We start from the raw sequence: 27,773 nt of genomic DNA on the forward strand, positions 1-27,773 counted from the left end.
TTTTTCTTTACCCTAACCTGGAATGCTTTCCTTGATGGTTCACTACATCTTAGAGTCAACCTGCTATTGCTCATCCCCTACTTTATTTTCTCTCTCTCTCTCTCTCTCTCTGTGTGTGTGTGTGTGTGTGTGTGTGTGTGTGTGTGTGGTGGCAGTCTCTAAACACACATATACAGAAATGAGAGGAAAGGATGAGGGTGCTAGGATAATACTCCTATTTCTTTAAAAAGTTATGTATACTCGGATTTCTGGGGAGTACAGATTATGAATATATAGGCTTGGCCAAAGAACAAGGAATTTTCTACCCTTTTTTCAGGACTGTGAATTATCTTCTTAAATCAAGTACCATTGCCTTTTTAGCCAATGGAAATTTCTTCAAGAACTACCAACAGGCTTACTGTCAGTTCCAGTTTTGGGTGGTTTGAGTTTTAATGTTATTCTGTGCCTTCATTGCATTTTTGAAGTGAGAAATCAGAATTAACTACTTTTAAGATAACTGGCTATATGACCTTTTAAGTTGGACTTTGATTACTCCCCCCCTTTTTTTATGGCAAACAGTATTGTGGCACTCTATTAGTTTCTTTAAAAATCAAATTTTATACTTAAGATTACAGGTTTATTCATTAATCTGACATAGAGTACCTCTAAGATGTCAGAGCCAGGCTGGGAACACAAAAATCTTTGCATTAGTTTAAGGTAATGATCTGGACTCTTCTGTTCCTTGGAATCATTCCCTATTGGAACTCTGCCTACTGGCAGAGTATTTATACTGTATTTATAACTTTAAGACATATTTCACTGCAGTATGTAAAATTTTAAATTAAGAATATAAATTATGTGAGCTTAAAACCTAACATTTTTATTGTGACTTTGATATATGGCTACTGAAAAGCTAAGACTTAATTCTGTATAATTTGTTATTTTATCTATGATGACTGTGTATTCAGAATCATCGTAAAATACAACCTGGACAAAAGTAATAACCTGTGGTAAAATTTTAAGGGAATTGAATCACACATTTTGCCAATTTTTAGGGTAACTTACATGCAAAAATGAAGTTTTGGAAAGAAAATGGGCTACTCTTTTTTATCCTCCAGATTAAACTGAATTGTTACAATCGATTTAGTTTAATAGTAGAAAACAAAGAATTTTAGATGTATTTTAAAAATTAGGTCTTTATTAAATTAGGACTAAATGTTAAATTGTCAATGATCAAAATTATTTTAATGACTTTGTGGATGAATCATTCTACTCAGAAAATAATTCAGGAGTTTGGTCCATGAATGACATTTTTTAATATGCTTTCAAAATGGATTGGCCAAATCAGGGTTTAAAAAAATATATATGCAGCTAAGTTTGCTCTGTCGTTTTCCAAATGATGGGATTTTCCTTGCTTTCTTGTAAAATTTGATATGATACATACCTAATACTGTATCAGCAAAGTAGCAATTGTATAAGTACTAAATAAAAAATTTAATTTTTCAAATATTTCCAGATATAGATGAGTGCAGTGAATCAGCTGCCTGTGGAGATCATGCAGTGTGTGAAAACGTGGATGGTGGGTATAATTGCTCCTGCGAGGAAGGTTATCAGACATCCACAGGAAAATCACAGTTCACACCTAATGATGGCACTTTCTGCCAAAGTAAGTTATAGGATTACATTGTATGTAATCGAAGAACTATATAAAATATAATGCGACACAGTAGTGAAGCATACAAAGAACTACATCTCCTAAGAAATGTGCCAGTATTTCTTTATTATGTATAAAATGAAGAAAAGGTATCATTTTATTTAATGGAAGAGGTAGACCATATGTTGTATGTAGTTAACATACCTTATTCCTTAGGGTAACTACCGTTTTCCATAAAATATTGTGTATCTTAATAAATAGAAATAAAGAACAAATAAAAATAAATAAGGAAAAATAAATGAGTAAAATGAAAATAAACATTGCGTAGTTTATTATGAGTGATTTTTTTAAATAACGAAAAGTCAATAAATGTTAATGAATAAAACAAAAAGTAAAATTCAAGTGTTAAGAATGTGTTGTTAATATTTAAATAAGGGAGCAAAATTATTGGAATCAATATAATCACCTTAGGAAAAAATATTTCATTTATTTATTTGAGAGAGAGTGAAAAAGAGAGAGAGAGAGAGAGAGAGCTCGCATGAGTGGGGTGAGGGGCAGAAGGAGAAGCAAGGAGCCTGATGCGTGGGCTAGATCCCGGGACTCCGGAATCATGACCTGAGCAGAAAGGCAGATGCTTACTTAACCGGCTGAGTCACCCAGGCACCCCAGGAAAAAATATTTTTAAAACCTTACTATATAATCTATTTTCTTTTTCTACAGAAAATGTGAGTGCAAACTGCCATCTAGATAATGCCTGTATTGCTGCAAATATTGATAGAATGTTAATAAAAGTAAGTAAACTAATTAGATTAAGAATGTATTATATTTTGACATTTCGGTTTCATTAAAATCCTTCTTATGTCACATTTTAAGTAGAATAACAACCAGTTGATCTTCACGTAGAGTTGAAACTATTTACATATAGAGATTGAAGTGGTTTGTTTGAGTCACACAAAGGATCAATTTGAAAAGCCCCAAAGTATTGAGGAAGACTTTGAGATATTTAACATATATTACTTTTTTACTGTTCAGGATACTGGAAATTTTGTTTTCAACATATAAAGAAAGTTGATGGATAAAATAGTAAAAATACACTTTGACCCCAGGCCCATTCCCGCATTCAAAGAAGACATAATGAATGCAAGGAAATTTTGTACTTCAAAGGAAATATTTCAAAGAGTAAATAAAGTAGGACATTCACAAAATTGTTATGTGATTTAAAGTGTGACCCTCAACATGACTAACAGCCAGCTAAGAGCAAATTTCCAATATATCCCATTGTAAAGAATTTTCTCTGGTTGATTAAAATCTAATTCAAAATACATTATCATATATTATAACTTTTAAAAGCTAATTTTTAAAAGTTATTAATTCAAACATGCTGTTTCTTTTCTAAAGTAATTTCTATGCTTTTTATTTGCTAACCTTTTGCAAATAATTTCAAGTTTCAGGGCTGCATGTTATGCTTTAGATGTAGTCTGATAACTTATTAACACATAGCACAAGAAAACCAAACTTAGAATAAATTTAATACACAAGCTTTATTCTTAGAAGGATCTAGTAGTACCCTAAATTGGTTTCTTTTTTCTGGACTCATTTTTGTACAGTTTAGACACATAAAGGAACCTGTGGCTTTGCTGCAAGAAGTCTATAGAGATTCTGTGAAAGATCTTTCGCCGATGGATATAATTACATATATAGAAATATTAGCTGAATCATCCCCATTACTGGGTGACATGAATAGCACTAATTCAGCCAAGGATGCCCTTTCTAATTCAACTCTTACTGTAAGTATGTTGAGCTTTAACTCAATATAGCTGAGCTTTAAACTTTTCCTTACATCTGTGATTCATGGAAGATTCCAACATTTTTAAAATACACACTTTTCTTTCAACAGGAATTTGTAAGAACTGTGAATAATTTTGTTCAAAAGGACGCATTTATAGTTTGGGACAAGTTATCTATGAATCATAGAAGAACTCACCTCACAAAACTGATGCATGTTGCTGAACAGGCTACCTTAAGGATATCTCAGAACTTCCAAAAGACCACTCAATTTGATACTAATTCAAGTGATATAGGTAAGAAGCCAAGGGCAATTTCAAAACAATAGTGTTTGCCAAACAGGCCATTCTCAAAAGGGAAAGAAAGTATTTAAAATACTGTTAATTAAGTTGTCTACTGTTTCATCAATGCAGAAATGAATGGCAACGCACATTACAAATGTAATATGAAGTGTGAGTAAAAAGGATGAATACATAAGCATTGCCTCCTTCCTACCATCTTCACCTTGTCCTATTCCTGAGCTGGCTAGCATTTCAATGCTCAGAGTACATTACTCCCTAGTACATTACTCATTTTGAGTTAGTCATCTCATGACTTGTTAGGATCTACCTTGGCCGAAGATAGTTCTAGACAGGTTTTCTGATATGAAGCAATCAACTTAGCAAACTAGAATGTTTCCTGCTTCTTGCAATCTCATATTTAGAACATTCAGAATCTTGAATCAAATTGAAGATGCCTACAAAGTTGCTCTGAGGAAACAAAGAACATTTTCTGATAATCATTGCATACATCTATATTCTATCGTGTGGGTGGCATCTTGCTATGCAGCAGTAAGCATGCGAGAATCACTATCTCATACCATGATTCACCACTTACTCAAAATTAAAGTAGCAGGCATTATGACTAATACATAAGATCCTTGCCTTTCTGTGATATTCTTGAATAAAAAAGGGGAACTACTCCAGGTAAGGAAATTATCATTCAAGAATTTAATTCAATCATCCTCCATATAGTAAATTTTATTATAGACACTATCCTCTAAGACATTGTGGTTGCTTATCTATGATTTGGTAATTATAATTTATAGCTCCCTTGTGTACATAGGTATTTTGTCTTCTGTCTAGTCCAACAAAGATTAAATTAAACCATAGTGTTATAGTGAAATCAAAAAAGTCAAAACTTGAACCAGATTTTTAGGATATAAATCATAATGTCTGAGCATGTTCAGAATATGCTCATTCTACTTGCCAAAAAATGTTGAAATACGATAATGATGGATAAAATACAATAACAATGGATAAAACTGTCATTAAACAAATACATTGATTAAACTAATTTCAGAGAAATTTATTATTTTCATGGTTTTATTTCAGCTCTCAAAACTTTCTTTTTTGATTCACATCACATCAAACATACTCATCCCTATATGAATGTGGATGGAGATTATATAAAGATATCTCCGAAGAGAAAAGCTGCATATGATTCATACGGTAAGACTTTGATAGTCTTATATTCCGTATGTCAGTAATTTGCAAAAAATACTTATAATGCTTTTGATTGTATCAGATGTATACATAGCGTGTAGTTTCCTATAGAAAATATTTGATATTTATATACAGAATTTCTGTCTTTGTACTCGAGATTTTCAGTCTTATGTCAATACGCAGTAGGAATGTTAGCTGACAATATCTATATCCTTCTTGTCTTGTGCCCAATCTCTGAATCTTCTGATTCTATTGAAATATATAAAGGAGCTGTGATTTTATTCCTTCCTTTGGAGCAATTATAGATGCTATAACTTGCATAGGATTCTTTTACTATTTCTTTTCAGTAACTCGTCATATTCCTCATTGGGAGGCTGAATTTGTAATTGTGTGAGGAAGACAATGTTCCCAAAGACAGAAAGTTAGTGTTTTAGGCTTGGATTTCTTTTCCAGTTGCCATTTTTTAGTCTTTGTACCATAAACTTCTCAACTAAAGGCAGGATTTCTTGGGAAATGGAATCAGATAATGCCAGTACTAGCAGGCAACTTGATGATTACCTACCCTGATTTCCTCATTTTATGGATAATGGAACAAAGGGACAATGAAGCTAATGGATTTTTCTACATGCACATCAACAAATAATACAGAGCCAGTACTAGAAGGGAGGAAGTTAACAAAGAAATCAACCCTGACCAGCTTTTCCTTGTCACCTAATCAAGGGCAAGGAAGCAGGTATTTTAGCCTTTTATCTGCTCTCTTAATGCAATGCACTTAGGAAAAAAAAAAATCTCTGCCAATAGAATTGTTATCATTCTCATATAGGTCAAAATATACTACCTAAGTGAAACATGAATTATAATAGCTTAAAGAATATATGGGTGGTCATAAATATAAGTGAAAAGCATATATAATAACAAGTATGGTCTCTGGTATGGACATCATTTCATAAATGGATGTGTTGTCTTTATCTTTTTAATATTCTGCACATTCATTCTCAGTAGAACACCCTTTAAAAAAATTTTGTACAACACTAATGTGGGATTTTTTTCCTAATCCCTTCATATCATCCTCTTCCTTTTTTTCTTGTCATTTTTATACAATAGTAAGAAACAGATGGGGGCGCCTGGGTGGCTCAGGTCATGATCCTGGAGTTCCGGGATCGAGTCCCGAGTCCCGGATTGGGCTCCCTGCTCAGCAGGGAGTCTGCTTCTCCCTCTGACCCTCCCTCCTTCATGCTCTCTCTCATGCTCTCTCTTTCTCATTCTCTTTCTCTCAAATAAAAAAATAAAATCTTAAAAAAAAAACATGGCCACAAAACAAAGAAAAAATAACTAAGCCATACTACCATTGAACCCAAGGCTCTTACCCTATTATACCACATTCTAATTAACCAAGCACACATATAATATTTAGGAGCAAATCCAAAGACTGTGTTAAACTGTTGAAATTTCAAAGACAACTTGAGTAGTGTTTAGAAGTTGAGAATAAAGCCATTTAAAATACTTATTATGGTGACAGATGATGAAATTGTCATGGAATCAATTTCTCAAAGAGATCCCGTCTGGATATATGATAGCTTTGTTATATTTGAAGATCACTCATGCAAACTCTGACTCTTGAAAGAGACCATAATATCAGCTCTCAAGAAAACACAGAGAGAAAATTTGATTTCCTTAAGTTTGTATCTTAAAAATAAGGGCAAGTCTAACAAACAGATAAAATCTGCTTTATGGTGTCTACATGCGATTATTCATTTACTGATAAAAATCCATTAATAAAACATAGGCTTCAAGTTAAAATCTGCATAGTGTCGTTAGTAGGAAAATAAGGGAGGTCCATGGAAGAACAGGTGGATTTTTAATCTTTTTTTTATGGACTAAATTTTACTTCCTGTCACTAGCAAATAAACCTTCATTTACTGAATGGAGGTACATATCTGATAAGAGAGTTAAAAGCTAAATCAGGCCAAGAATTAGTAAGAAATCATGGGAATTAGAAGAGGTTCAAATGATGAGAATGGACAAATACTGAAACAATACCCAGAACAGAACTAAGAAGGGATTTTGGAGCATTCTATGCAGCAAGAATCACAATTTACCCAAAGTAAAAAATTTGATTTTAAATATTTTCCTTGAGAAAAGATAGGAGTGATTAATAGATTTTGAAGATCTATCTTATCTTTTTGGGGTTTCGTTTGATTTTGGACCTTCTCCAACTGCAACTTCTGAGAAGTCACTGTGATATGAACTGGTTCATCCACTGGACTGAGTCACGTTGACCTAAAAGGTTTTCAGATCCTGCTTCAGTCCCTGGTCTGTGCACAGCAAAGGCAGGGCTAGTTGCCGTCACATGGAGTCTTCATAATGTCACTAGCCCAACCAAGTTAGACTAATTTCACTCGTTTCCCTGATACAAGTTTTCTTAAGCTGGCAGTTGGGAGAATGCTCTTATCTAATACACATAGATTTCAGCAATCTCTTAGTGATGTTTCTTGTGATACCTTTTTAGATAAGATAGAAAACATGAATCATGACATACTTTGGCAATTTCTAGTTCACATAACCATCCAACAACATCCAAAAATATTATTTATTAGTGTGGTGCTGTGTGTGATGTGGAAGGACTCAGATTTGTATCAAAGTTTTTTGTTTTGGGTTGTTTTTCTTTTCTTTTTCATTAACCTTGTTACAAACCTTATTCCCAGGCTTCTTCAGCTTAATTAGCTGCAAAGAATGAATTGTGTCTAAGCAAACACTGAAAAGAGTTGCAGTGTCCAAGGGGCTCGGGCTTAAAAATATTAGAGATCTAGGTTTGATCAGAGGAGTGCACAGAATTTTAAAAAGCTGTCCTAATATACAATAGCAGCTCCCAGTCACTTCTTCAAGTTTTATCTTCTTCAGAAGTTGACTCAATTCAATTTGCTTCATTCTGGGAAGCTTCATCAAAATTCTGCACAAGATCTGGAATTTGGTCCTCCGCCTCCTCTCCAGTATCGAGTGGTGCTTCTCCATCCACAGGTTCTGTAGGCAGAGCTTGAACGGGTCTGTTTAAACTAGTCAGACTGTCTGCACCAAGTTGGTTTAACCTCCTGGGTAGCGTTTCTGTCAGCAGCTGTGCCTCAGACTGGCTTGTGATGGTGAAAGTGTTGCCTGTGAGGGATGCCTGCACTTGAGGCTTGTGAAAGTGGATCACTGTTCCTTAGTGTGTGAACACACGTCTTCAATACCACAGGTATTGCTTACTCCTAACTTCTTTTAGGAGAACGGAAGTTTTTTATCATCTCCTGGTGCCATTCTGTGGACCACCATCTTCTTTTGGCGAGCAGTTTCTCTCCCACCAATGCGCACTTGTGCAGTTTGACGAGTTTCTCCTGGTTGATGGTAGTTTCTTTCACGTTGTTGGATCGAAAGTGAGACCTCGCTGGGGACTTGGGTTAGCGCTCGGGGGTTCCGGGCAGACCAGCGAGATTGGGCGCACACTCGCGTTGACGCAAGATGGCAGCTAGAGGGCACAGTTCTCTGTATTTTAAGATACAATCAACATCTGTATTTATGGTTTTGATGAATTTATGCCTTTCACATTATTCTGGTGTCACAAATTTGAGGGAACAAATATAAGAGAGTTCTTTGTAAGTTGTCCCAGTAATCTAAGGCAAATATATAATGTTTCCAGTTTAAAAATATAACAATAATCATGTTATTAAATTTTACATAAGACTCGTATATTATTTAATTTGGTCTCCACCTTAGCCTAGTAAGTAGCTAGAGTATTACTATTATCATTTTATAAGTGAAGAAGCTGAAGTTCAAGGCAATTTATCCATAGCCACACAAGTAGAAGGAATGACTGAAACCGGAACTTTTGATTCCAAGAGTAAATTCTGAATGCAAAGTTGTGAATTTTGTGTCCATAATTCTGTACACTTAGGTGTATGACCTAAGTGGCGACAGGAATTTTAAAAAGACAATAGATCTGGATTTTTAGTTGTTCCCATGTTTAATATCCATAATTATGAGCTGCTTCAAAAGACAAGACCATTTGAGATCCATTAATATAGGTGTAATGTCTAGGCTAAGGGAAAAATAGTCACATGATAATCTGTACTGATCGGGTTGCATTTCCAGTACTGGGATATGCTGATTTACTGCATTTGGGAAGTGTCAGGGGGCACAGATAAATAGCTGTCTGGCAAGGCAGTAAATTTCCTACCTTGAGACTGCATAACTATATTACTATATGTCAATATTAAGTAGGAAACATTTCAGTGGGCATGAGGTGGAACTCAGTGGCGTCCGACAACTTGTTTAATTCTCAACTTCCTTAATACTCCACGTCAGTGATAATTTTCTTCCGATATCTTTCTAATTCCTATCTTTGCATAGCAAAGTAGTAACTCCAAATTTTAATCTTTAAATGAATACATTTCACACCTTGGTTCTTAGCCAGGAGTTGGATATATATTATCTCGGACTGTTTTTCTCCTAAATATAGCTTGTGCAAAGGGGATGCTATCGTCCATGATCAGTTTCAGAGTCATGGAGGTCAGGGAATATGTCTTAATATGATTTGATTATATAAACATGCACTTACTATGATCCACATTTTAGTGTCTTGGGTATTCATATGACTGCCTTAGAGTAAAAAACTTTAATTTTTATGTTTATTTTGAGAGCCTAAATATATTTTTGTTTTATAAGAATTTCATTAAATACATTTATTTGATTGATAGGCAATGTTGCAGTTGTGTTTTTATATTATAAGAGTATCGGTCCCTTGTTTTCATCATCTGACAACTTCTTATCGGAACCTCAAAGTTCTGATAATTCTGAAGAGGAAGAAAGAGTCATTTCTTCAGTGATTTCAGTCTCAATTAGCTCGAACCCACCCACGTTGTATGAACTTGAAAAAATAACATTTACATTAAGTCACATGAAGGTAAGCTATTTTTCTGGTAACTATTGGTTATGAAACATTCAGAGAAGTGAACATTTTTTCATTGTGTCACTTTAATTGTTAATGAATTCTTGAGTTTAAGAATTAAAAGAGTAAAGTAGTTACAACTAATTTTTCTATAAAATATTTTTGTGCTTTCAGTGCTCTGTAATCTTTCTAATAAATACCAAGGAATTTTACACATTTGATTCTCTGAAATTAGCTGTATTTTAATTTTATTTTTAATTACATTGTTCATTTTGGAAGTCTGCATACCTTTTAGGAATGAGTTATAAAAACATATCAGAGCCAAAGAGACAAATGTCATTTGTGTAATGACAGGGCTGCTTGATTACTAATTGCCATTTAAAATAATATTTGCAGGGATTTAAATGCTGATTAAAATAAAATCACAGAGAAGTTTACAATTTTTTATAAAGAAATTAGCTGAAACCATTTTATTCCTTTATTGTTATTCCAAATCCTTTCAAGCTCATACATAATTAAAACTCTATCATAATAAACATTAGAAACAACTAAGTATTCCATTTTTTTATTTACCTAAAAATGAGTGAGGAAAATAAAGATCATAGATTATTTGCTGCTTTTTCACAGTTGATGATTTCTTGGACTTTCAATAGAATTTCAGCCTTAGTACATGATTAAAGTACCTCTGATGCTCCATTTGGAGAGCCTTGAAGCTGGACAATTGTATTTGCGTGTTTACAGGGACAGGAGGGGACTAAAAGAACGTATATGCTTACACACAATACAAATGTGTCACTGTAAATAAAGACATCTAAAGTAGAGGAAAACTCATTGTATAGAAGATACAAGAAAATAGTAGCTCAAACCTAAAGGTTGGTAGGCATTATGTTCAGAAGAGGGTGTGAAATGTTTTAAGAATGGAAAGGAAACTTAGATATTTTTAGATGCTAACTGACCTTTTGACACCAGAATCAAAGCATTGTTCTTTCACATGCTCTGATGGGTTTTCTGCAGTTTTTACTAGGGGAATGTTTTGGCAGCTGAAGAGACGCCAAGGACAGCCCACTTCACCAATCTCTGACACAATCGCAAAACACAACACAACACACATTTAAATAAAAATTCTTCACCGAAATTCATGGGAAAACTTGGTTATCCTTAATCTTCCTTTCTGTTCAAATCTTTTTCCCATTCAAATTAATGACCACTATGAAGTTTTATCATTTTCTTTTGACGACAGACCTACCTAATTCATGGTTTCTCTCTTTCTGGGAATAAAATTTGGATCCCATTGTTTTCCTAAAAAAATAGAAGCTATCTCATATATAACAGCTTCAGTTTCCTGATTCCCTGATAATTTATTTGCAATTTCACCAATTAATATATACTTCTCCATTACCTCAAAGGAATATTAAAAGTAGTTGTCATAATATTGTTATGATCACTTAATATAAATGTGATAAAGAGAAGTCAATTTATTAAACAACCATCCTACAGTCTATGCCATCTCTATCTCTGATCTTGTCTTCAACTGCTCTTTATCTCATTCACTGTAACCAAATTATACTGGTTTCCAGTGTTTCTGGAAGATTCCTATCCAGTCTCAACTCAGAGCTTTTCCATTTTCCATTCCATCCAGAACCTTCTATTCCCAAGTCTTAGGGTTTACTCTCTATCTCTTACTTCATTGAGGTATTTCCTTTAACATCATCTAAGAAAGACCTCCTCAGACCAATCCCCACTACTTTCTTTCTCCTTTCCCTGGCTTATTTTTCTTGTTTAATAATTTCTCATCTTGGGGCGCCTGGGTAGCTCAGTCATTAAGCATCTGCCTTCGGCTCAGGGCATGATCCCAGAGGCCTGGGATCGAGCCCCACATCGGGCTCCCTGCCCTGCTGGGAGCCTGATTCTTCCTCTCTCACTCCCCCTGCTTGTGTTCCCTCTCTCGCTGGCTGTCTCTCTCTCTGTCAAATAAATAACTAAAATCTTTTTAAAAAATAATAATAATTTCTCATCTCATGAGAATCTAAAATCAGCAGTGAAAAACCTTTTTTGTTTTGTTCAGTATTGTATTTTTAGCACTTGGATCAATGACTAATATCCAGTATATACACAGTAAACATTTATTAAAGATCGTATGATAATTATATGTCATGTGCTATCCTGAATGATCTCATTTGATAACACATAATTCTCACAACTTTTGTGACACAGGAATTGATAAAATATAGCATTGTTGCAATAACTTCAGTTCTTCCACAGAACACCAGCATTCATTTATTACCATTGATTTTATGCTTTACTTTTTAGGCATGGTTTTAATTATATTGATATGTGAAATGGTATTTTAAATATGAGAAATGTGATACTATATGTATAATTCTTTCTCTTTTTTGCACCAGTAAAATGTCTCTTTTTCAGACCACAGATAAGTATAGGAGTCAATGTGCATTTTGGAGCTACTCGCCTGACACCATGAACGGCAGCTGGTCTTTGGAGGGCTGTGAGCTGATGTCCTCAAATGAGACCCACACCTCATGCCGCTGTAAACACCTGACACATTTTGCAATTCTGATGTCTTCTGGTTCTTCCATTGTAAGACAATTTCCCATCATTTCATATTCATAAACCTGCCTGTTTTCTTTTTTTTCTTGTTTACCTCAGTCAAGAGAATTAATTTTTTATGTTTCTTTGGGTGCAAATATATTTAGTTAACTGATAAAACCCCAAAACTATCTTTTTTAGTCTTTGCTTTCTTACCTGCCTTGTATGACATATCTAGACTGGATTTTAGGTTACTTTTTGTATAGGACTTACCTGGTCTATGATAGCTAGTAGGCTATGCATTAAATACCTAGCCATTGACTCTTAATTTTTAATGTTGCTTTTAAAAGCCACTTACACATTTTAACGTATCATGGTCTTTAAGGGCCTTTGCCTTTGTATTGAAAGTTTATTTTTACCAATTACAAATTAGTTAAAAATATTTGAAACCTGGTCAATAAGTATTAGCGTATTTATAACTATCACAATATTTTAATAATGTACAAGTGTACAAGATTTTTAAGCACAAAAGATCTCTCTACAGTGAATAGGTCCATGCTATGTATTTCGCAGCAGTAATATCTTTCTTTTACACTATACAGTTTCTTATTTTATATCACTGTATCATAATCTTCGGTAAATTACAGGTTCAATTCCATGTCTACTGAGAATCCATCAAATATATAAAGTGGCCAAATAAATCTGCCTAACTGTAATGTCAGTCATAAAGATTTTTTTCCTGAAGTTAAGTAAGCAAAGAAGCCTCTATTCTCTATATAAGATATAAATATTCATCTGGTTAGAATAAAACCAACTTTTCCCATTTCAAAGTCTCTCAACTTTACTATTTTGATATTCTATCTATTCAGCATTTCTGATACCTTTGTTTAATGTGTTTTAGACGAATTGCTGCATAGAAATAAGACTTGTTATTACCACTGATAAATCTGTTTTAATTAACCATTTTCACATTACAATAATGAATTGCCTTTCTAATATCATGAAACTGATGACGATAACATTGTTAAACCATATACTAATATATACTATGCCCAGGGAAAAAAAAAAGCACTAATTACAGAACTTTTAAAGTGCTACATGATTTATATCATATTTCTCTGAATATTGAGCATTTTCAAAGGTACAAAAGTTTTCTCATCTAAATGCACATTTGTATTTTTACATTTTATGAACATTTTGATTAATGTTTCACCAAAAAAGGAAGTTCATTATATGTTGTAGTTCCTTTGACAAGTTACTGAGTTATTCTCTTAACAGCTTTATTATTATTTTCCCTTAGGGTATTAAAGATTATAATATTCTTACAAGGATCACTCAACTAGGAATAATTATTTCACTGATTTGCCTTTCCATATGCATTTTTACCTTCTGGTTCTTCAGTGAAATTCAAAGCACCAGAACAACAATTCACAAAAATCTCTGCTGTAACCTATTCCTTGCTGAACTAGTTTTTCTTGTTGGGATCAATACAAATACTAATAAGGTATGTAGATCTCCTTTACTCTCTATTTTGTTTTCTAAATTTGTACTTTCCTAAATATATATGTCATAGAATCATGAATTATAACTCAGAGCTTAATGGGCAAACATACCATATGCTCTGTTCCTAAGTCTTTTCTAAGTTTGCTAATGCTATCTAAAACCTCTCTGTCAATTCCATTAAGCACAATGTCCCTTGTTATGATGGATCATTGGGACAAATGAAAACTTAGCAACAAACTGAAAAATAGCCTTTTTTTTTTTTTTTGCTTTTTTTTTTATGTGGGCATTAAACAAAGGCAAAAAGAACAAAGAGAGAATTGGAAATAAAAAGTTTATTTTAACACAGGGACTGAATATAAAAGCAGTGGATTCATAGGTTGAAATATGACAAATGGACTCCATCAAGTCACTGCACTTTCCTAACTACCTATTCCCCCCATTACTGATGGAAGACCTTACCAAACAATTTTTATATTGTGTTAGTCTGGGTCCTCCTAGAAGCAGACAGTAAAATGGGATTAAATTTGCAATAAAGTAACTAGGCAAAATGGCTGAGAGAAAATGGGAAGAGAGAGACTTGGAGAGCCATCAGACCGAGACGCAGATCTGAACCCGAGTAAAAGAGAGAAGGAAGAAAGGACAAGCAGTAGGTGGAAGCATTTTACACAGCAGTGCCATTCTCAGGAAAGCTCAGCATGGTTGCAAGGAGTCCTTTCAGAAGACGCTGAGCCAGAGTGACATGGCACAGGCAGGTAGAGACTGGAGAAGTGCGTGCTTGGGGTCACAAGACATTAAACTGCCTCCATATTTTCATCCCTATTAGAAATCTTTCAAATATAGACACTAATCCCTAGTTTTCAAGGTCTTCTTCTGAAGTAGATGCCACCAAACATCTATTTTAAATAGTACACCCTAGACTATAAACTTCAAATCTGGAGTGTGTGTGTGTTTTTTAATTCGGCAGTGGTAGTCCTAACACCTGCCAATTTTATATACCGCTATCTTCCAATGCCTATTTCTTCCTTCAGTTTCATCTTCCCTTTACCCTTACTTCAAACTATTCCTTAGGGTGTTTATTTTCAACTCTATGTCATCTGTCAAGTTCTTCCCATTTTCAAGCCATGTTTCAATCTCACATCCTCACTAAAGTAGTTCCCAAATTTTGATCACCAGTGATCTCTCTATTCCCAACCTTATACAGTACTCCCCAACATATTTCAGTATGCAATGTCATTATGCTTGGATTGTACTCTTTTTTATTAAGTGCAATAGGTGTGTAAGTGTGTATTATGTTCTCTTTCCAGCAATAGATACTGTTAGTTCTATTATCACAGAAGTGTGTAACTCTACTTCTTTTTCTGTTTTTTCTTATAAGCCTAACTCCAATTCTATGTGTGAAGTAAGTACTAATACATAATATTTGACTGAAATCCATCTCAAAATTACCTGATAATCTTATAACTTAAAGTGATTCCATAATGGATATTTTTGTAAAATATATCATTGTTTGTCTGTTTTGTAAACTTAAGTTTGTTGCAATAATCAAGATACTTATTCTATTTTGTTTGGTACAGTATTAGCAATAACTTTCATTCTTTGAGCATGAATAAAATTAAGGAGAGTAAAGGCATCTCCAAAACAGAAATTAATTTAAATCATAGCATAGTCACTAAACTATCATGGTTTACATGTGACAAATCCACAACTTTCACATGAAATAAATATAAAAGCATAACTCTCTGGACAAGAACAGTAACTGAGTTCGATCACAGGATTGCTTCACAACTGATGCTTCACATTGACGAAGCTCAGCCGGAAGTGAGCCATCTTAAAAACTGGCACTCGACCAGGATATTTTAACATGATCGAGCATTATATCAAGTGGCATAATTTAAGGAGAAAGTCAGGATTTTGTGTTATGCTAATGTGAAACATACATGGCTTATGCTTTTTCCCTCCTTGATTTCTAGCTCTTCTGTTCGATCATCGCCGGGCTGTTGCATTATTTCTTTTTAGCTGCCTTTGCATGGATGTGCATTGAAGGCATCCACCTCTATCTCATTGTCGTGGGCGTCATCTACAACAAGGGCTTTCTGCACAAGAACTTTTATATCTTTGGCTATCTCAGCCCGGCGGTGGTGGTTGGCTTTTCAGCGTCACTGGGATATAGATATTACGGCACCACCAAAGTGTGAGTTAAGATGGTCTCATAAGTGTTTGAAATCTGATTCTGAATATGCTTCATATATCATTGAAAATGTTACATTGTGAAGTACTTACAAACATATTCATAGATTTATTATTTACTTTTCAGATGTTGGCTTAGCACAGAGAACAACTTTATTTGGAGTTTTATAGGACCAGCATGTCTAATCATTCTTGTACGTATATTTAACATTGTTTGGAAAAAGTGATGATTAAAATTCTCAGCAATTGGGCATTCCTCTGAAGGAAAACAATAATTTTGAGCACTTTACAGTATGTCATTGATTAACATTTTACAAATATTCATCACAATTGAGGAAAAAAATATATATATATACATCTTAAATTCAGAGGTATTACAATTCATCTGCCCCTCTTGGAGGAGGAGGAGATATTTCTGCATAACAGGTAGGAAAAGCATTTCTCACTTATCAGTAGTGTCTCAGCATACTTCAATACTAAGAGTTTGCCAAGCAGCTGATAATCTGGCATTTCAGATGTTTACGTTATTTAATCTTTTATCAATGATCAGTGATCTTTGAACATTAGACTGTCATCTTTATAGTTTTATCATCCTCATGTACCCTGTCATCATGAAAGTGATTTTAAACTAAATTGCGACGTCAGAGACAAGAACCCACTATTTCTCATGAGCAGACAAGTCATATATTGATAGTGCCATTTCAGTGAGGAAGAGGGCCTTTTAATCCTTATTGGAAGTGGTTTCAAACCTACAAATTTGGCAGGTGTTATGTGTTCCTTTTTAAATAAAGATATTTTTAGATGTCTCAAGAGCATTTCTAAGTGCTGTAAGTTTTCAAAGCCATTCTGAATATAATAGTCTGTCAGTGAATCTGGGAGGTCTGACAAGGCTCTAGAATGGAATGGATTGTCAGCAGAGGAGCTGTGACAATATTTTGGACAACTTTGTCCCAGATGTTTTCACCGTAAGCTAGCTAGCTTTTTCAAGTTGGTTTTTTGCTCACTCTTTGCCCTTGTATTTTTGTGGTTGTAAGGAAGCTCCTAAATGGAGAAAGACTTGAAAGGTATGCAGAGAATCTTCACCAAGGCTTAGTTTTTAATGGTATGGGTGAAATAAAGTACATTCAGAGGCTGTATTTCCTAATCATCACAGAAAATTGCTTATAATTCTCCCAATGAATCCAGTTATATAGAAAGAAACCATTGGCTAGATTTCAGCTAAAACAATCTCAGAGTTAGTTTATTATAATCCCAAAATTTTCAACCCACATGAGAATATAGACTGAATGTTGTCCCTTCCACATACTTTCATGGGTTGCCCTGATAGGAGTATGTTCTGTAAACACGCTTTCTATATATTCTGATTTTACTGGTTCCATCTCTACAGAATGGACAGTCTCTGATACTGTTTTGTACAAGTGAAAGTTCTTTAGATCAGTAATTCTTATAATTAAGAGGAAAAGTAGTGGGTTAGAAACTATAGTCAAAACAAGAAGAATAGGAGTATTTTTCTCTTAAGTAAGAAATGGAAAGTGTTCCCTGAAATTGTTTTTTACTTTTGCTTATGTAAAGGAAAAGATAACTTTGGATTATCTTAGAGTGAAGTCCACAGACTTTAGATGGGCTTATCTAAAAATGAGTCCTGCTAACTTTCCTAGAAGCCTAAATGAATAACATCACACTGTCCTTGTCTGGAATTAATGAACCCATTTATCTTCCATAGTTTCAGTATGATAATCATTCCATTTAACCTGAGGGTCAGGCTACTTAAGAAATGGATGAGGCACCTCAGTTTTACTCTAAAACTGAATGATGTTTACCTTTTTTAGTATCTTTAAAAGCAGCAGAAATTCCTTAATTACTGAACAGAAGTGAATTCATTTATTCTAGTTATTCCTGGTTTTCTGGGTTAATAGTGGCTAATTATTATTATTATTATTGCCGTTATTACTGTTTGTTATTGTTATTATTATTCAGCTATATGTTGTAAATGTGATTATTTAGTTGTATGACACAGTGTTAAGTGAGATACATCCTATTGTGCCAGAATAGTATACATCTTTAGTTCAGAAGTAAAAGAAATATTGGGCACCAAACATTTGAAAAAAGGCCACTAACAGTTTGGGTGTTACACATCCATTGGTCTGATAAAGAGACAGTAGGACCAGCTGTAGTCCAATAAGAAGACTGGAGATGGGAGCCCCAGAGTTACTGGTTTAGAATTAGGAGTCCTAGGGGCATCTGGGTGGCTCAGGCAGCTAACCATCTGCCTTCAGCTCAGATCATGATCTCAGGGTCCTGGGATCGAGCCCCATGTCAAGCTCTCTGCTCAGTGAGGAGTCTGCTTTTTCCCTCTCCCTCTGTGCTCTCTCCCTCTATGTTCTCCCTCTTGCTCTCTCTCAAATAAATAAATAATCTTTAAAAAAAAAAAAAAAAAAAGAGTCCTTGCCCTTGGAGGAGTGCAGTGTTCTTTATGAAAGCTTTTCTTTACACTGCCAGTGAAAAAAAAGCAGGGGCTCCCCTATCTTTTGGAAGTCAAGCTGTAAAGATAAGTACTCTGAAAGGTTTGTAGAGAATGGGATCAGAAATATAGTAAGACTAAAATTATCATTCTGATCCCAGATCAAATGCCAGTGTGACTGGATTTTCATGTCTCGTTGATATAGAACAGCAGAGTATAATGAGCCAATTTTTATGAAAGCTTGACATACATCCCCTGACTTTGGGCCAAATCTGAATATAGAGACTAGACCTATTTTTGTTTGGAGTTTTCTCCAAACTGCATGCCTACTGGAGTATTTTTTGACAGCAAGAAAGGAATGGATTATTAGATAGCATGCCTAGAAATAAAATGAGGAAGGAATACACAAAACTTGAGCTATTTTATAAATACAGGAAAGTTAGAGATGTGGACAAAAGTTGTAGAGTTGCCCGGAAGGTTGCCAGTCAAAGCAAAATTATACACAACTAAAAAAATGGGTTGAATAAAGGTGAGGTTAAATGGTGGTATGACTGTCCTTCTCTGAAGAACAGAAGGGGCCAAGATGGAAAGGAAATTCTATAAACACCAAGAAAATCACATATACTATCTAAGTAGAGTCCATCGCATAAGCCAAGATTACCAGCAATAATAAGAACAAAACTAAACCAAAGTGATGTCATGAGGCTCTATCAGCAAGAGATAATCAGGCTCTTCTAGCCTCCAACAACAGAAGAGTTGAGCTTTATCAATGAAGGGATAGCATCTGAGAACTGACTATGCTGCCCCACGCTCATCTACATAGATCTACTGAATTGAAAATCATTATCCCAGAGAGCCTGAGTGGTTTAGTCAGTTAAGCATCCAACTCTTGATTTCAGCTCGAGTCAGGATCTCAGGGTTGTAAGATCAAGCACCGGGTTGGGCTTTGCAGTGGGCATGGAGCCTACTTAAGATTCTCTCTCCCTCTCCCACACTCCCTCAAAAACAAACACACAAACAAAAAAAACATTATCCTATGTTTGGGTATACTCTGGTAGGTAAGGATGCCAAGCCATATAATTAAGTTTGCCAGGTTAATTGGGTGGTATGGACATGATGGGAGAACAAAGGAAATATAAGAATTATCCCTTGCCCACTATAGTAGCAATGAGGATAAAGCAAGACAAAACAAATGACAAAGAACAACATATAATGAGATATAAGTGATATTGATAAAATGTGGGAGGGATCAATATAAGAATGATAATCATTCAACAAATCTTCATTGAGATAGATGAACTTGTTTGTAGATGGGGCAAGAGGTAAATTTGGCTTTACAGCCAATTCTTAATGTGAACTTAAATGTCAACCAAGAGCCTCCAAAACTTAACAGATATCCTTTGAAGGTAAACAAAGGGTACAAACGAAATGGTCACCATTGTGCGTAAGACAATCCCAGAAATAATAAAATTATCATCATCTGTCTGTTATTAAGAATAGTCAAGAATCTGGGGTGCCTGGGTGGTTCAGTTGGCTGAACCTCTGACTCTTGATTTTGGTTCAGTTCATGATCTCAGGTCCTGGGATCCAGCCCCTCAGGTTGGGCTTATGCTCAGTGGAGAATCTGTTTCTCTCTTTCTCTGCCTTCCTCTGCCCCTCCCCCAACTCATGTGTGGTGCTCTCTCTCTCAAATAAATAAATAAATAATCTTAAAAAAAAAAAAAGAACAGTCAAGAATCATTTCATGGATTCATCACATCCTAGTCTAGATGCCATTAATTATTTAACAAATCTTTCTCCATAAACTTATCCATTTCTTCTCTACTTTCAGGATCAAACTATTGTTATCCCTTCCTCATATTCTAGTGTTAATAACAGGAATTTTTTAAAATTCACAATTTATTAAGTAGCTACTACTCACAGCTAATACTCAATCTCCTTGAATCACCCACATTGTTATTATCTATCCCGTTTTCTAGTTAATAAAAAATAGAATTCGATTTGAAATGTTAAGTGATTGGCTCAAGGCTCTAGGTCTACAGATAAATACTGATGCTAGAACTCGAAACTAGAACCACGTTTTCATTTTACCTTGCCTCTTTGGCAGTTGCCTTATTGACCTATCTTTCTGCTGCCATTCTCTCCAATTTCATTTTAACCTGTCCATAAAAAACTGCCCCAAACTCAGCTCAAACAATGGCAACTATTAATAAAAAAAATAACATTAATGTTAAACCCTATTATATTCCCGACTCTAATCTAAACATTCTCTTCTCCATGTCTTAGCACATTTAATATAATCCCTCAAACAATTGAATGATGGCTGCTTGTGTGTGTGTATGCATGTGCGTAATTATTTTATTTCAAAGCTGGAAAAATTGAGGTATAAAGTGATTACACAGCTTGATTAACAGCTAGTAAGTATCTGAGCTGAAACTCACATTCATGAAGTTGAATCCGTGGCCTGCTTTCTTAATTCCAGGGCTGATATACCCCTTCACCTACAGGCCAAATTCCAAAGGCAGGAATGTCAATTTCTCAGTGATGTAGCTGAACCCAGTCTATCTTCAGCTATTTTTTTTCACACTGCATAACCCCACAAAACAGGTCCTCCAAAAATTTCATCCTTGGTAGAATACTTGCTGTTCTTGAATATTTTCTTGGTCCTTTGCACTCAATAATCCTACCACCTTGTGCACAGTTCTGCCTGTAATCTTATCATTAATTAATACAGGACTTGATGAAAAATTTCCAGATGTGTAACTAATTTCTTTCTCCAGTGTACTCCCATAGACTTTTTATTCGAACCCTCCATAGTGCTTTCAATGCTCTGTTTTGTTGTACGTGGTAATTTTCTGTGTGCATTACACTACTTATCCCCTACATCCAGACACCCAAAGAGAGCCATGAGTTTCTTCATTTACTGACCACATCTTGCTCAATAATCAGTGGCATTGTGGTGCACAACCTGACTGGCCTCTACTCAGTAAACTGCAGTTTTTCTCTCCAGAGCAGCATTCACATTGCATTCTCTATGAACCCTAGACTATAAAACTGACTCCTTTTGGTCACCCCAGAATATAGAAGTATTTAGCAGGTCTTTAATAATTGTCTCTGTATTTTAATTAATCTGTTAATAAAGACCATAATAATAAGTGAGGCAGGAAGAAACACTGTGAGATCCTTAAGAAATGTGACTGCTCTGTGTCCTGGGTTTCTAATACGTAAAGTAAAGATACCAGTGCCAGCCCTACACAACGAGGCTACGGTAAAAGCAAAACGAAATGTTTTAGGAAGAACATCCATTCTTTAAACTTAAAATAGGAAAATGCACAATCATTTGGAGGACAATTTTTGGCTCTTTCATTTATGCTTTTTGTATTAAAAAATAAAGACAAATTTTAAAGCTATGGTTTGCACAGCAGAAAATTGTATGCAAGGGAATGTATGTTTGGCCAATATAGTCTGTGTGTGTGTGTGTGTGTTTGTGTGTGTGTGTGTGTATATATATATATATATATATATATATATATATATATATATTTAAGCAAATATTGGTGAAGATATGACAGCATTTGTTAAACTATAGCAAGATATGATTATAACATACATGCTTGTTACTTCCTGGAATTAGTTAAAAGTCTCTAGCACACTCTGCCAGAGAAAGTTTAAATGAAATTAAAACAAAGTGTAAAATATCTTAAGAAAGGAAATAAAAATTTAATAGAAGAAAAAGACGGGATAAAGACAAAATGTAAGTGAAGGTTCAAATCTAAATAGATGATTAGTGGTGATTTTGTTATGCCTAGCCTTCAATGAGGGATAAGATTGGTTTTGTGACTTTCTCTAAACAAATCTGGAAAGACCTGTACTCCAGAGTACGTGTCTCTATAGAACAATGGCAACACCTGTCATTCATACATGGAATCCTTGAATTTCTTCCACAGAGTAGGGAGTAGGTCCTGCAAATGATATTTGCTTGTTTTTATGAATGGAACCCTGGAGCATGTCTGGTTTAAGATTATAATGTAAAATGCCTTTAGGACAATATGTAAATGAGTAAGAACTGAATGAGATCAGCACTGGTGGCTTTTTCTATCCCTAGGTATGTTGTTTCAAAGGAATATTCAGGCTTTTAATCTACTCTGATAAGTGCTAGCGATTTAGGTATTTGAGCAGCAACCTTCCCTGCATTGATCAAATGAAAGTAATTCCTCAGGTGTTGCCTCATTAATATTAAGGATCCCTTAGAATTCTGAAGTATGAACCAATGACCCTGCGGATTCTATCTACAAATCACTACATTTAGAATGTTAAGATTGTAACTACACATAAAATGCCCTAGCCATGCTTTTGAAAGATTGAGCTCTACAAGAAAGAGGCTTCTAAATCTTTGTAAAGCAAGCTGCAAACTGAAGATAATTTCCATAATTCATTTCTTTCAATAATTTTAATCTTTAATGCTGAATCCTTTCAACTAAAACTGCACACGCGATTAGATTCAAGTACACAAATATAAAAAAGAGTTGGCGAAAATAATTTAACTTTTAAGTAGAAACTGAAGTTTCCCATAGACATATTCAGTATTGAAGAATAGAATTTGCTTGATTGAGGCAAATACTAATTATGCTATGTCCAAATAAGGCATTTTCTTTTAAAAATGTGAACTTTCATTTGAATTTAAATCACAACCCTTAAAATTGAGTGTTTCCATATATACGACTCCTACCCCCTTCTTTTTAGGTTTGCCAGAATTCCACTCAGTTCTTTGTAGTGGCCTCCTCTAATTGTTCTTTCTATGTCTGCAATCTCTTAATTCCCTTTCACCAGGAAATGCCTAGTAAAACCTCCTCAGAAGTGAATTCTTCACATAACCCTTACGCAACAGACAAGGTCTATGTATATTTATTATTATGTGAGCTATTCTTATTACATTTTTTAATTTCACAAATTGCCCAAGTTTGAAACAAATGCAAATATTATAAGATCATGTAAAGTAACAAGTGGATATTTTGTCCCACACTCATATTTTTCATGATTAACTACTCTTTTTCTTAATATTTGCTCTGCAGCCTTCCAGACCTTTGGTATGTGCGCGCGCACACACACACACACACACACACACACATTTATATAAATTTAAGCAAAAAATTTGATTACAAATTCAAAAACCTGAATCATTTATAACCTGAAATATATCATATTCATCCTTCATTGTTTAATATACAATTCTACCATTTTTATCACTGCATATTATCCATATTATGCTCTATTTTACCACTTCCTTATCAATGAACATCTAATTGGTTTCTGATATTTTCTTATTATAAATGATACTACATGTCCAGAGAACTCTTATTCCAATATAGTTACATATACCCATTATATAAAATTGTTAAGAAACGCTTCTTAAAAGTAGAAATGCAAGTAGAGACAGATTTTCTAATTTACAAACTGCTTCCAAAACATTTACTTCAATAGATACTTATACCAACAATATTTGAGAATGTCCCTTTTCTGACATTTTTGCTAACACTAGGTATCATTGTCTACTATGGTGTCTAAATAGCTAAACTGGAATACATAGACCCAAGGGAAGGATTATGTTAGACCAGGGTTCCACAACCATGGCACTATTGACACTTCGGACCAGATCTCTATTGGAGGACCTGTCCTGTGCATATAGGGAGCCTAGCAGCATCTCTGGCTTCTACTCACCAGATGCCAATAGCACCACTACCACCACTGCCTAGACATGACAACCAAAGAAGTCTCCAGTACAACCACATATCCCATGCGGCATGATATCCCAGATTCTTTCCACCAGAAACCACTAGTCTAGACTTGGATATTAAGCAGCTCATATAGGAGTGCATTTTGCAGCTTTCTTTAAACAGCAAACATAGAAAAAATTAAAATCATAGTTTGGGCTATGTCCTTTGGATAACCCCATTGAAGCTATGTTAGAGACACTAACCATTGTAAATTTCACATGCTGTGGATAGCAGCATCAACATTTTCATTACATCTTTTAATTTAATGGCACCATATTTGTTAGATGCATCTGTTAGTGACCTTTGCGGTTCAAGGCATTTTAAAATTCTAACCATTTCTTCATATTATATATTAATAAGCATTCAGTGCCTGTAACATTTTGTTACTTTTTTTGTATTATTCCAACCTTCTTGAAACAATAGGCAGCTAGAATTTTAAAAAGAACAAGTTAAAAAAAACTTAATATAAATAATACATTTGTAGTTTTCAATGTATTCTCATTTATGGGAGTTATATTCTTAACTGGAAATACCTTCACAGAAAATCTCCTTGGGATTTGTACTAAAAAATTCCATAAAAGTTGAATAACTTTATAGAAATTAGAGATCCAAAAAAATATATTGAAGAAAATCCCTTGGGTCTCTCAAGCCCAATTAGAAAAAACTGGCCGAGGTGAGGTTCATCACTGGTATTTTTTAATAAATATAGCTTTACAGTGAAGGATGTTACATCAAAATACGGTGAAAGTGAGTTGGTAGTTGCAAGATATCATTAGAATTATTATTCACTTCACATTTTATAGTCTTTTAATCTTTACAAAACCCTTTTAACACCTCAGTTAATCCTCACGAAAAGCTTTGGTAGTACAAAAAAATAAAAATAGTAATAGCAGTTAGTAAGAGATAATGTTTTACTAGATTTTCCGTAGATCTACTAACTACAAACTTGACTTATCTATTTATAAATACCTATGGGGGTCCTGCTATTTATAACTTTTTAAAGAAATACACCAATTCCACGAGAAGAACTTGTTACACTAAAGCAAATTATGTACATTCTTACGTAAGCAACAGATAAAGCTTTAAGCTTCTACTCACCGAGAATTCATAAAAATCCTTAAACTTGGCTAAAAGCTCGGTACATGTTCTGATGGCTGTAAAACCTCTGATCTTCCTCCGAGCGTGAAACAATGTCCTTGCTGACGCTGGTCTGCAACAAAAGTGAGCCCTTTGAATCAGTCTTTATTAGGATGTGCAGAGATCTTATTCTACACCGGAGAAAATATTTAATCTTCCCTCTAAGTATTTATTATATTCCTTGGTCTCCTTCAGTATTCTCGGCAAAATACAAATGGCTTATTCTGAGAGAATGGACTATCTGTGTGGCTCTGCTCTGTCTTGATTTTTGTTTCTCATAGGAAAGTGTTGTCATGTCTAGTTTCAGAGTTTCCCAAGAAAGGAACATTTAAATTCCATCTGATTAAAAACAAACGAACAACAACAAACATGGCTCCTGATGATATCTGATCAAAAAGAGAGCCCAAGTTGTTCATTGTTAGGGCACAGCCTTTAGTCATTAGGGCTTAATCCACACTTACTTGGGTAACAGCCACCATTTTGTCTGTATTTCAAATAAGTGAAAACTAAGGCTCAGCAAGCTTAAACAATTTACTCAGGATCGCCCGGCTACTGAGTGGTGGAGGCAAGCTCACGCTTTCCAGAGTCACGTTCTGCAGTTTCACTACTACATATCCTTTCCTTTTGAATGGAGCAGATTTTTTTAGGCCCATGAAGCCCCTGTCCCCATCTTCCAGATTCCACAAATGATTTTAGAGGAGGTTGTGAAAGACCTAGCAACTACAGACCTTCTAGAAATTATTCATAAAATTTCAACTCTTTATTTTACTTAGTGAAGGTGTCAAAATAAATTACTTTCCATCTTGTTGAAAATGAGGGAAATCCTGTCCACTATAAATATCTCTGCCCCCATTTTATTTTATCTAAATCTTGACAAGAATATCCAACAACTAACCAAAATGCCCTACCTAAAATCATGACTATATCAGACTTAAGGTCAATATGTGGAATACAGATAGACTGGAGGTTTACTGTTCTATTAATTCATATTCATCCACGAGGAATTCCCAGTGCCCTGTTTGACATCTAATTGTTCAAATTCCTTTTTTTCATTTTCTCTCATCAAGAAAAAGCTGAAACGTGAGTATAATGCTTCACCCATTTTTTAATTGTCCTTAATTTCATATTTCTACTTAGAAGATTAATTTTTTTAGAGAAAAAAAGTCTTTGGGGTTCTTTTAAAAATCCTTGTGATTTTATTTTACTAATATTTATCAACCTAGATAGTATTAAATCAAAATAAAAGTACAGGAAGTATGAAAAGAAAAAAACCTGGTAAAAAATAAGGACAACACTTTGAATATTTCAGAATAGGTCAAAACTTCATCAGGTATTAAAGACCCAGATAAGGCTGTGCTGGTAACTGAGGGGATATAAATGGAGACTCTTTGCTCACAAAAAGTCTATCAAGTTGACATGCTAAGACAACACATTAGTATGCTTGAGGTAATATTTTGGAAAAGCAAATCTGAACATTTCCTTACCCCTTAATTATATCTTTCTTGGCCTTATTGCTCTTGGGATCAAAGCCTTCCACAAGGGTGACCATATTCATTTATCAATCACCAAAATCTGGACCTTTTTAAGAATCAAAGTAGGTAATAAATATCACTCAAATTGGTTTCATTTCATTGATGGACCTATAAAACAGCTCTATTCAAAAATCTATTTTCAAAAGTTTATGTTTGTTTGTTTTCTACACAACACCGGTGATTTGGAATAGAGCACAATGTGCCTGCCAATGCAGCCATTTTGAATCTTTCTGCCACTACCCTGTGATGATGAAGAAGGTAGCTGTCCCTACCCCCTGAAGTCTGAGCATATTTGAGTGGAACGTGATGCTTGCACAGTATCTGGATAGGGTCTAGAAAGAGCAGTGGGACGTTGCTGGTTGTCTTCCATATTTGAGCCCCTGTGAAAGTCAGAATTGTCACTGTGCATGTGACTCTCACACAGCACCCCAAGAGACATAACAGGGTAGAAGAGGAGCTTACCAAACTTCCCCGGGGCTATCTTAATGAGATGTAAACCAAAAAAACTCAGATAGATACTAAACTGAACAGAACACTGGGCAACCGACATTAAAAATACTGTGGCAGCAAACAGGGATAAAGTGGACACTTCACTTAGGAGGCACTGCGTGTTCTGGCCCCTGCCTGCCGATCAGCCTCATCTCACACAACCCTCCCATGGGCTTTTGTGTTTTAATCACATTGCTTTACAGTTTCTGAGAGTTTCTATGTACCTAACTATCTCAGCGCCTCTGCGCTAAAACACTCCCCATCGCTGCCCTCTGGCCATCCCTTCATCTTGGTAATTCCTGTTTGTCTTTCAGTTATCAATT

The 27,773-nt window shown here is 34.8% G+C and overlaps 1 protein-coding gene and 1 pseudogene across 1 annotated transcript in view; one reads left to right on the forward strand and one right to left on the reverse strand.

Annotated features, from left to right (window-relative positions):
- Positions 1–27,773, forward strand: part of ADGRL4 (adhesion G protein-coupled receptor L4) — a 105,675-nt gene that overhangs the window by 61,126 nt on the left and 16,776 nt on the right. Inside the window, exons 4-13 of the mRNA XM_040627105.1 lie at positions 1,496–1,645; positions 2,354–2,424; positions 3,241–3,420; positions 3,531–3,714; positions 4,792–4,908; positions 9,633–9,838; positions 12,245–12,418; positions 13,668–13,871; positions 15,841–16,061; positions 16,185–16,251. Of these exons, the coding sequence (XP_040483039.1) occupies positions 1,496–1,645; positions 2,354–2,424; positions 3,241–3,420; positions 3,531–3,714; positions 4,792–4,908; positions 9,633–9,838; positions 12,245–12,418; positions 13,668–13,871; positions 15,841–16,061; positions 16,185–16,251 (1,574 nt within the window). The remainder of the gene's footprint in view (positions 1–1,495; positions 1,646–2,353; positions 2,425–3,240; positions 3,421–3,530; positions 3,715–4,791; positions 4,909–9,632; positions 9,839–12,244; positions 12,419–13,667; positions 13,872–15,840; positions 16,062–16,184; positions 16,252–27,773) is intronic.
- Positions 7,728–9,125, reverse strand: LOC103663088 (annotated as a pseudogene).

Source organism: Ursus maritimus, unplaced genomic scaffold (genome assembly GCF_017311325.1).
Source record: "Ursus maritimus isolate PB19 unplaced genomic scaffold, ASM1731132v1 scaffold_12, whole genome shotgun sequence".
Lineage (NCBI taxonomy): Eukaryota > Metazoa > Chordata > Mammalia > Carnivora > Ursidae > Ursus > Ursus maritimus.